Source organism: Trachemys scripta, chromosome 1 (assembly GCF_013100865.1).
Source record: "Trachemys scripta elegans isolate TJP31775 chromosome 1, CAS_Tse_1.0, whole genome shotgun sequence".
NCBI classification, from domain to species: Eukaryota; Metazoa; Chordata; order Testudines; family Emydidae; genus Trachemys; species Trachemys scripta.
In genome coordinates, this window is record NC_048298.1 from 320,026,396 (window position 1) to 320,038,260 (window position 11,865).

At 40.5% G+C, this 11,865-nt stretch overlaps 1 protein-coding gene across 1 annotated transcript in view; it reads left to right on the plus strand.

Annotated features, from left to right (window-relative positions):
• The window catches only part of SLC36A4 (solute carrier family 36 member 4), a 223,706-nt gene extending 220,839 nt beyond the window's left edge, over nucleotides 1-2,867 (plus strand). Inside the window, exon 11 of the mRNA XM_034758976.1 lies at nucleotides 1,656-2,867. Coding sequence (XP_034614867.1) covers nucleotides 1,656-1,963 — 308 coding nt within the window. The 3' untranslated portion in view covers nucleotides 1,964-2,867. The remainder of the gene's footprint in view (nucleotides 1-1,655) is intronic.
• The last annotated feature ends 8,998 nt before the right edge of the window (nucleotides 2,868-11,865 follow it).

Consider the following 11,865-nt stretch of genomic DNA (forward strand, 5'->3'; position numbering starts at 1 on the left):
ACTTGTAAGGTTCCATTTGAAATCAAAGTGCTGCTTGTCAGGCTGAGAAAAGATCACATTGGTATGCACTTAGTTAGGGTTTCCCCTCATTTGCTACCTAACGGTATCTTCGTTCCAATCATTGCATTATTTATTGCCATATACTATAAACATTACATTACTCCACTAACATTTTTCTTGAAGGCAAAGGCACTAAAGCCGGGTGTAGATGGGTGGGTTGAGGTGGTGGTGATTGGGAAATATGTGGAGCAATATAGAAATGAGGAGCAAAAAAATGTTTTGTGCATGATTCCTGTCATACTGGAGGTTTTCATACTGGTTTTCCCCTTTCCCTTCCTTCCATTTAGCTATTCCAAGGAAGCAGCTGACATGAATGTCTGTGCTAATTTCTGCCAGCCAAAACGGGATGCATTTGTGAAGGGAGGTCAGCTGTTCCCTGCCATTCACTGGGGATTAATTAATTAATGAATGGAGATATCCCATCTCCTAGAACTGGAAGGGACCTTGAAAGGTCATCAAGTCCAGCCCCCTGCCTTCACTAGCAGGACCAAGTACTGATTTTGCCCCAGATCCCCAAGTGGCCCCCTCAAGGATTGAACTCACAACCCTGGGTTTAGCAGGCCAATGCTCAAACCACTGAGCTATCCGTCCCCCCCCCCTTCCAATTAGATTGGAGCCTCTGCTCAACTCATTTTATAATACAGGACTGTATTATTCATTCATTACACGACACACGTGTATGACTCTAAATCATGACTAGGACAAGTTGGTTAGAGTTTCCAGACAAATGGATTAAAAACATCAGAGACCCTGATTCTTTTGGAACAATGAATTCCGTTTGTAGCATTTTACAGTATTGGGACGAAGATCAACCACCCAGTGCTGGAAGGCTCAATAGTTCCTGTTTCTAAATACGTCTGTCTGAACTGAACTCTGGTAAATTGGTAACCTGTCAGAGGTATTTTTCCAACTGAACAGTCTTAGTGATTGATATTTTTCAAGAGACAGGTGTCCAAATAAGCTGGGACTGCAGTGGCCATGGGATCCCAAATGGTCAGGGAGTTGTATGTCCATTTTGGTTAATTTTTAAGTTACTTTTTAATGTGGATATCATTTACCAGGACATCAAATTTGATGTAGTTTGTAGAGTGATTTTGTGTGTGTGTGTTTGTTTGTTTTGTTTGCCCAGTATAGCCTGTGCTAGTTACAGCCACCCCTTCCACTGCAAAGCCTGTCTCCCCTCTACCTGTCATTCTCTTGAAAAAAATCAGTATAAAAGTGTCACCATGCAATTTCAGATCTCTTGTGTCTCAGTGATCTGCAAAGCAAACTTTGTTTATTCCACATGTACACAAAATTTTGTTTTGAACTGCCAGCCCTGCAAATTCACTTTGGCATCTGAAAATCAAGCTGGGTACTTTACATTAGCACTAAAACTTATCCAACACAGAAATAAGTGCATTCAACACAAAAAGAGATGAAGACTATTCTTATTTGTTAGTAAAGTCTGGGGCTCTTCACTGATTAGAATTACCAATGAGTGGTAAATCGCTCAATATTTGTTAGATTGTGATTCACTGGCTTATGTAACTTTCAAGGTTTTATTTTAATGAAGATGCTGAATTTAAGATTAAAGTGCTTATTATCTCTTTCAGGTGCTGTAGCAGTCTTGATCCCTCACCTAGACCTGGTGATTTCCTTTGTTGGTGCCGTAAGCAGCAGCACTTTGGCATTGATCCTGCCACCTTTGGTTGAAGTCCTCACATTTTACAAGGAAAACTTAAGTGTGTGGATAATACTTAAAGACATCTTTATAGCTGTCATTGGAGTCGTTGGCTTTTTAACAGGGACATATGTGACAGTTGAAGAGATCATTTATCCTGCTGCGACAGTCTTCGTTAACACTACAGAGAGCCCCTTTGAAGATTTGAACACTACGCACTTGGTGACTGGTTTCAATTAATGGTGAGAGAACCAAGAATCATTTTGTTCCTAGGTGTGGGTTCTGATTAGGAGAAAAAGATCATGATAGAGCCTGTAGTTGGAAGTATGGGCCATATTCAAATGAACTGAAAAATTAATTTCTGAACAATAACACACCTCTTTCCTCCTCCTCCTCATTTGCCCATTGTGTAAATCCTTCAGACCAGATCTTTGTGTTAAGACTCTCAAGCCTCCTCTGCTCTATCTAGAGAAGGAAAGGACTGGTTTAGTTGTTGGGGGTGGGAAATATTTATGTATGAATTGCACGTGCAACCAAATATAATTAATCAGAAAATCAAAATGCCTACTCAAAAGGGTGAAATCCACCCCACACATCCCAGCACCAACGTGATGCCTGTGCACCACTTACATCTCATTAAAGCCCCGTTTTAAGGGGATGGGGTGGGACTTAAGTAGTGTGTAGATTTTCTGCTGGCTCTCAGTGAAGGGGTGAATTTCTCCCCAGTGGATAATAGTTACTATATATATAGCTTGGATTGTTAGTAATGTTTCCAGGGACCTGTAGACTTACTACCTGGAAGTGTTTCCTTTCAACAACTATAAGTGCTTCGCTCTGATTACTGGGCGTTAGTATGTCTTAAATCAATGTGGTTTTGAAAAATTACTGTGACTGTTCTTGCAGTCTGTTCACACTGGCATCAATGGAGTTCTGAAGACCTAAAGCCTTCAGGAGCAAGGTCTTAGTGCTTAACATGTACTGCAGACCACCAGTGTCAATCAGTTTATGTGCCATTAGGCACGAGGTCACTTTTTCATGCAATCCAGATCAATAACAAGCATTTTAGTTGAAGTATGTAAAAGATACCAAGCTCCTTCAGGAAAATCCTCCATCCCTTTCTTGCAAGCTGCTCTGTATGGGTAACCTATGCTCCTGGGAAGAGCACAGTGAGCTCACTAGGGCTTCATGCAGGCGCAGGGGCCTGACTATGTGGAACAGCTTGCAGGGTTTTGACAGGGTATGCTGCTTCCAGTCATAAAACAAGTAATTTTTAAAACCTGGTGGTTTATGCCCTTTGGGCTTTGTATGTGGTAAAGGGCCGGCTCCAGGCACCAGCTAAGGAAGCAGGTGCTTGGGGCAGCCAATACAAAGGGGCGGCAGTCCGTCCGCTATTGGGGCGGCAAGTCCAGGTCTTCGGCGGAAATTTGGCGGCGGGTCCCTCAGTCCCTCTCTTCCTCTTTGAGCTGCCGCTGAAGAGGAAGAGAGGGAGTGAAGGACCCGCCGCCAAACTGCTGCCGAAGAATGGAGCGGCGGGATCAAGCTGCCGCCAAAGTGCCACCGATTGCCTTTTTTTTTTTTTTTTTTTTCGCCGCTTGGGGCGTCAGAAAACCTGGAGCCGGCCCTGATGTGGTGTCACAGAATGTCATCATGTATCAGAAAAAATGTACTCTTTAATGATGCAGAAGTAGATAACAAGACAGCATCCAAGTTTACAAATGATGATGTAAGTAGTTTATTTTGATATATTTTTGGTAACTGGTGTCCTAAACCCTGGGCCTTAAAAAAAACAAAACACCTTTGTGAATCTATCCATAACTGCAACTGTACAAATACATGAAATGCTGTATTTTTCTACCTATTCCTAAAAGATTAGAGTGGCTGTCTATATTTGTATTATAGCTACATGTACAATAGAGTAATTATTTTTGCAGTATGTTCTGCCTTCAGTAGTATTTAACATGCACATTACTGTATTTTGGTTCTCCCCCAATCCCATTTCTGGAAAATAAAAAGAGTATCTGGGAAAGCTGGTAACTGGGGGGGGGAAATCATCCTTTTGCTCCAGGCCAGTGCACCATTTAATCCTTCATAATAAAAAGCTCTATTTTGAGGGCTTGTGTTGGGCTTTCTGGCCCCCCTCTACTGAATTTCACCCTGAATGCCGAAACCAAATTGTTGTTATTTTAATTGAAAAAAACTCTAGATTTTTTAAAAAGGAGTTTATCAAACTGTCTTCTTATAAAAATGCTTTTCTAAAGAATATATTTAATTATAACATTTCTTGAGGAAATAAAAACCTCTCCCCTAACATCCATGCACATTTAAGACAGAGCAATAGCTAATATTTTTTTGCCTTCAGAATATTTCCCCAGTCACCTACCATATGGCATCAGCATTATAGTCCTTTCATCTCCATTTTATGAGTGTTTCCAATAGGGATTCAGCATAGTAGCATATGGTGTGAACTGCGTGTAGTTTTTCAAACAATTGTTCTAAGCAGTGCTCTCATTTTCATTTCAGCATGGACAAAATTAAACAAATGCTTGGCAGGCACTTTAAAGGAATGCAGATGTAATGCTGTGTTACTAACGTACCCAGCACCTGTAATATTAAGGTGCCACCAAGGACCATACGAGGACAGTGACTGGACAGGCAAAAAGTAACTTTAGCTTTTCAGAGTCGAGTATTTAAGCCTTTAAGCTATTTCTAAAGGACATATTGCAGCCAAGTTTTTCAGTGTATGTTTGGGGACAAAACTGGTTTACAAAAAAGGTACACGAGACAGTAGCATCAAAACACAATATTTTATTTATTTATTTTTTGCTGTGAAATTTATTTTAATTGATCCTGAACATTTTCTACATATATTTTTAATAGGACTGGTAAACGTAACTTAGATTTTTTTTCTCTCTCCTCTTGTTTTGGCAGCTCTTTCTGTTTGCGTGTGTGTTTGGAAGATGCATAATTGCCAAATTGCTTTCATATCATCTGTTCTCAGTCTGCCGCTTGATAGCAAAGGCCTCTGAGATTGTGCTTCTGCCAACATGCTGAAGGATTTGGACCAGAAATATTTGGCCAGTGCAGAGCATGGTGATAATCTTTGGCCAGTATAGGTTGATGTGCACCTAATGCTGTTTACAAAGCCAAAGCTAACAAAGGGGGGTGCCTAAAGAGAGGCTCCCGCATCCTTATTTAAGTCCCTAAAGATGTGACCCGATTTTAAAAGCACCCAGGAGTACTCCCTAACGTGAATGCAGGTCAGACTTTTTGAAAACCAAACCACTTACTTAGGTGCCTAATTAAGGACTTAAAAGCTTAGCTTTAGGCCCCCAGCTTTGGAAATCTTGATCCAAGAGTGAACACATACAGATCTCACCACAAAGCCTGCCCTGGCACATCCCATCATACCTAATGGTGTCATTCAGCAGTTTCTCACTCAGACTCCTTGCCACTGGACCCCTGAGTATGAAATAGCTTTTTTTAGTCTCTGGGTCAATATTGCTGTCTAAGGGGTGGCATTTCATTTAAATTAATGTGTCACTTAAGAGATTTTTAAATCTTTATTAATATATTTAAAGGCTTTCCACTATACCATTTTTATTTTTCACCTACGGTGTAGGATCTTTATTACTTCAGCACTCACATATTAGGTTTGTTTGGCCTGCTCAATCATTTTTTTAAAAAAGTCTATGGTGTCAGGATATTTTGTGTTGAAGAGGACAGAAGTGTCACAAATAAAACTACTGAGAGATCATCAAGTCCAAATATGACCGAATCATAGAATAGAATCAAAGACTGGAAGAGACCTCGGGAGGCTATCTAGTCCAGTCCCCTGCACTCAAGGCAGGACTAAGTTTTATCTAGACCATTCCTGACAGATATTTGTCTAACCTGTTCTTAAAAATCTCCAATGATGGAGATTCCACAACCTCCCTAGGCAATTTATTCCAGTGCTTAACCACTCTGACAGTAAGTTTTTCCTAATGTCCACCCTAAACCGCCCTTGCTGCAGTTTAAGCCCATTGCTTCTTGTCCTATCCTCAGAGGTTAAGAAACAATTTTTGTCCCTCCTCCTTGTAACAACCTTTTACATACTTGAAAACTGTTATCATGTCCCCTCTCAGTCTTCTCTTTTCCAGACTAAACAAACCCAATTTTTTCAATCTTCCCACATAGGTCTAGACATTTAATCATTTTTGTCAATCTTCTCTGGACTCTCTCCAATTTGTCCACATCCTTCCTAAAATGTAGCTCCCAGAACTAGACACGGTTCTCCAGTTGTGCCTAATTAGTGCAGAGTAGAGCAGAAGAATTACTTCTCGTGTCCTGCTAACAACACTCCTGCTTTTTTTTTTTTTTTTTTTTTTTTTTTTTTGCTTTTTTTGCAATAGCGTTACACTGTTGACTCATATTTAGCTTGTGGTCCACTATGACCCCCAGATTCCTTTCTGCAGCACTCCTTCCTAGGCAGTCATTTACCATTTTGTATGTGTGCAACTGATTGTTCCTTCCTAAATGGAGTACTTTGCATTTGTCCTTATTGAATTTCATCCTGTTTACTTCTGACCATTTCTCCAGTTTGTCCAGATCATTTTGAATTTTAATCCTATCCTCCAAAGCACTTGCAACCCCTCCCAGCTTGGTCTCGTCCGCAGACCTTATAAGTCTACTCTCTGTTCCATTACCAAAATCATTGATGAAGATATTGAACAGAACCGGACCCAGAACTGATCCCTGTGGGACCCCAATTGTTATGTCCTTCCAGCATGACTGTGAACCACTGATAACTATTCTCTGAGAATGGTTTTCCAACCAGTTTTTCACCCACCTTATAGTAGTTCCATCTAGGTTGCATTTCCCTAGTTTGTTTATGAGAAGGTCATGCGAGACAGTATCAGAAGGTTTACTAAAGTCAAGATATATCACGTCTACCATTTCTCGCCTATCCACAAGGCTTGTTACACTGTCAAAGAAAGCTATTGGGTTGGTTTGACATGCTTTGTTCTTGACAAATCCATGGTGACTGTTACTTATCACATTATTATCTTCTAGATGTTTGCAAATTGATTGCTTAGTTATTTGCTCCATTATCTTTCTGGTACAGAAGTTAAGCTGAGTGGTCTGTAAATCCCTGTCTTGTCCTTATTTCCCTTTTTATAGATGGACACTATATTTGCCCTTTTCCAGTCTTCTAGAATCTCTCCCGTCTCCCATGACTTCTCAATGGCTCAGATATCTCCTCAGTTAGCAACTTGAATATTCTAGGATGCATTTCATCAGGCCCTGGTGACTTGAAGACATCTAATTTGTCTAAGTAATATTTAACTTGTTCTTTCCCTATTTTAGCCTCTTCTGATCCTACCTCATTTTCACTGGTATTCACTATGTTAGACATCCAATCACCACCAACCTTCTTGGTGAAAACTGAAACAAAAAAGTCATTAAGCACCTCTGCCCTTTCCACATTTTCTGTTATTATTTTCCCCCCTCATTGAGTAATGGGCCTATCCTCTCCTTGGTCTTCCTCTTGCTTCTAATGTATTTGTAGAATGTTTTCTTGTTACCTTTTATGTCTCTAGCTAGTTTGATCTCGTTTTGTGCCTTGGCCTTTCTAATTTTGTCCCTACGTACTTGAGGTATTTGTTTATATTCAACCTTTGTGATCTTACCTAGTTTCCACCCTTTGTAGGACTCTTTTTTTGAGTTTCAAATCATTGAAGGTCTCCTGGTTAAGCTGAGGTGGTCTCTTGCCATACTTTCCTACGCAGTGGGATAGTTTTCTCTTATGCCCTTAATAATGTCTCTGAAAAACTGCAAACTATCTTCAATTGTTTTTCCCCTTAGACTAGCTTCCCATGGGATCTTACCGACCAACTCTCTGAGTTTGCTAAAGTCTGCCTTCTTGAAATCCATTGTCTTTATTTTGCTGTTCACCCTCCTACCTCTCCTTGGAATCATGAACTCTTATCATTTCATGATCATTTTCACCCAAGCTGCCTTCCACTTTCAAAATCTCAACCAGTTCCTCCCTATTTGTCAAAATCAAATCTAGAACAGCCTTTCCCTTAGTAGCTTTCTTCACCTTCTGAAATAAAAAATTGTCTTCAATACATTCCAAGAATTTATTGGATAATCTGTATCCTGCTGTGTTATTTCCCCAACAGATGTCTGAGTAGCTGAAGTCCCTCATCACCACCAAGTCCTGTGCTTTGGATGATGTTGTTAGTTGTTTAAAAAAAGCCTCATCTACTTCTTCTTCCTGGTTAGGTGGTCTGTAGTAGACCCCTACCATGACATCACCCTTGGTTTTTTACCCCCTTTAGACTTACCCAGAGACTTTCAACAAGCCTGTCTCCTATTTCCATCTCAACCTCAGTCCAAGTATATACATTTTTAATATATAAGGCAACACCTCCTCCCTTTTTTAATCATATAATATTAGGGTTGGAAGAGACGTCAGGAGGTCATCTAGTCCAATCCCCTGCTCAAAGCAGGACCAACACCAACTAAATTATCCCAGCCAGGGCTTTGTCAAGCTGGGCCTTAAAAACCTCTAAGGAAGGAGATTCCACCACCTCCCTAGGTAACCCATTCCAGTGCTTCACCACCCTCCTAGTGAAATAGTGTTTCCTAATATCCAACCTAGACCTCCCCCACTGCAACTTGAGACCATTGCTCCTTGTTCTGTCATCTGCCACCACGGAGAACAGCCTAGCTCCATCCTCTTTGGAACCTAACTGCATCCTCTTTTTTTTTTCCCTGCCTGTCCTTCCTGAGCAAGCTGTACCCTCTGTACCAATATTCCAGTCATGCGTATTTTCCCACCAAGTCTCCATGATGCCAACTATGTCATAGTTATGTTTATTTACTAGCATTTTGAGTTCTTCCTGCTTATTCCCCATACTTCTTGCATTAGTATACAGACATCTGAGATATTGATTTGATTTCCACCACCCCCAGTTCTGTCTTGTCTCTACTTTATCCCTGCTATAACAGCCCATGCTTCCCCCAAATTCTGAACCTTCTCCCAGGTCTCCATGTTCTTGACTTACCTCTGGGCTTTGGTCACCTGCCCCGTTCAAACCTAGTTTAAAGCCCTCTGCACTAGGTTAGCCAGTCTGTATCCAAATATGCTCTTCCCCTTCCTTGATAGGTGGACCCCATCTCTGCTTATGTTCCAAGGAAACATTGCCAAAGATTTTAAATGATAGGAAATCTGACAAACTCTTTTTTTAAATAATAAGATGGTTATTTCTGTTTTAAAGTACTGCAAAGAGTGTAACCAGTTAAGATGCAAGTAGACAAACTCCAGACTAAAGTGGAGATAGTTTGCTTTAATATGTATTTAAGATGGGCATAGAAGTACTTTATCATCAACTAATTTAAATTGAAAAATGTATGTCATTGGAATTATTTTCTTCCTAATAAGGAATAGAAAATTATGTTTATGTACTGTATGTGCACTTATATTTAACAGGATTGTATTGTATTAACCATTTTAATGTAACTTAATCATTGGCTGCACTACAAATGACTGGACCATTTTCTTGTCTGTAAATGTTCTATCCTCAGACATTGGGCAAGAAAGAGAGTGACTTTGTCTGGTGTTCTGTAACTGACATTTTCTGTATCTAAATAAAGATTGCAAAACATCTTGCTTATTTACTGTCCTTAGCTTTCACCACATAACTTCTCAGATAAATATGCAATAATGGAGAATTCACCCACATTTATATGGTCAGGTAACCGATAGATTGGCAAGAGACTTGGCATGGAATTTTCACATGTTCTTAAGTGACTTAGGAACATGTCACTGACTTTCTATGGAACTTGTGCTCCTAAGTCACGTAGGCACATCTGGAAAATCCCACTCTTGAGCTAAGATTTTCTGTGATTGGGTGCCTAAAGTTAGGCTCCCAAATCCATATGTAGACACCTCAATTAATGACCTAATTTGCAAAAGTATAGAGTACCCAGCAGATCTCACTGAAGTCTGAGTGGTTAGGTGCTCAGCACTTCTGAAAATCAGGCCTACTCTGGGTGAGGGTGTCAAAACAATCTGACTAGGTAGGGTCCCCCCTCAATACCCTCTGTTATTTTATCATACAGTTACAGGACACGTCTACACTTCAAGCCTGCGGGTTGACTCTCAGCTCGCGGAGACTTTACATGCTAGCTTTAATTGAGCTAACGCACTAAGAAGAGTGTAGCTGTGGTGTTGCAAGTGGTGGGAGGGGCTAGCAAGCCTGAGTTCATGCCGACCATCTCAGATGGATACATACTCCGGGTAGATAGCCTCTCCTGCCGCTCTTTTGAGCAGGCTAGCTCTATGAGAGTTACTGGGGGTACGTCTCCTGGAGCTGGGAATCACGCCCCCAGGTCAAAGTGTAGACATACCCTTAGAAGTTGAGCACACAAATCCCATTTTGGACACGGATCATCATACACAATTAATACAGATACTTATGGGCGTATCTTGTCACCGCACTGTCCAGCACAGGAGAATTAAATATCTCCGAGGTATAAAGACATAAACCAAAGATGTTTATGACTGCTCTACAATATATAAAGGCCATCATCAGGAAAATTATAGATTAGCTAAGAAGTTTGTTTAATCTGACAAAATAAGACCAGAGACTGAAAAAACATCTTTGATGTTGAATTATGTGTTTTTTGTTTTTGTTTTTTAAAGTATCTGCCTCTCTGAAAATCATGTACACATGAATGGAAAAATCCTTGGAGCATTGTGCTGGCTGGCTGCCTGCCATTCTCCAAATGGAGATCTGTGGCTCCAGGGAAGTTTTGTTGGGGGAGTATGGCAAAAACATCTTCTGGTTGAATGATCAGGGATGCTGCTTCGGCTCTGATATATCTCTGTCTTGGGGGCCTCTAAATCTCCCAGGTGGAATCTCATCTCTTCTAACTTCTGGATGACTTCATCATTCCCATCTGCTACTGAGACATCCCTTTTGGAGTCTAATTATTAGTTTCTCTAAACATTGCAGGCTAGATCCTCAAACTGGAGTAAAGCAGCAGTGACTTCAGTGGAGCTATGACTATTTACACCAGCTAAGAATCTGGCCCTGACAGTTTAGAAGTTGACTGTGCTATATGGGGATTTCCCTGCAACATTTCAAGAGGGTTTTATGAATGGACCTTCCCCCATTCCCCCTAAAAAACCCCGTATCTTTAAAATGTGATTTCTTCTGCACAGTGACTATAAAAATGCCACTGTGAGGTTCTGTGCTTATTGACTTTTGATGATTTTCACACAAATGTGCTCACTTTACAATAAAAAAACCTGCTCTCGTTTAAACTGCCAGCCCTGCAAACAGTCTCTCTGTTCTGAGAGTCAAGCCTGATTCTTGCCTTTTCTTGCATCCCCATGAATAATACAGGTCCTACAATGTGAACTTAGCCTCTCAGTTGTGCAGACCCCTTCTCTTCAAAATAGTCCACTGGTGATACCATTTTCCTTAATGGCTTCACTCTGGTGTGAATGATTGGAATGATTCTATTCTGATCCACAAGAAGGAGAAGAATCCAGCTTGTTGTCTCTGAGCGGTGCTGGCCCAGTGGAGCCAACAGAGGTAAAGGGCAGTGAAACCAATTTTTATTGTCAACGAAGTGATTAGATACAATTCAGTTATGTGCATGGAATAGATCTGAGTAAGAGGGTGTTGTTTTTTTTATATAATCGCTGTTAGTAGCCTCACTTTAAAGAACACTGGATGCCACTTTTTCCATGTTGCTTTCCTGCATACCAATTAGATTTAACATAGCACAGCTACTACTTCATTTGTAATCTCTGTACCCTTGGTGAGGCATTTGATAATATTGGTATGAGTAGTTTGGTCCTTTTCAACTACTTGCTTTCTTATCTCAATTCATGGCATTTTAGTCTCATAAATTTCTTATGTCTTTGTCAGAGCCTGCTGTGCATATGATTGTCACTATAGAATTATTGCATTGCATCGGTGCTCTCATTCCCGATTTTGATGAGTCTACAGATATTTTTACCCTTTCAAGTCTTAATGTTTCTTCCTAACTATCAATTAGTGACTTTTAGTTTATGTTCTCTGCCATTCAGGGTTCTTTTCTGCTATTTTAATTGTGGAATGTCAGCTTTGATGACAACCTGG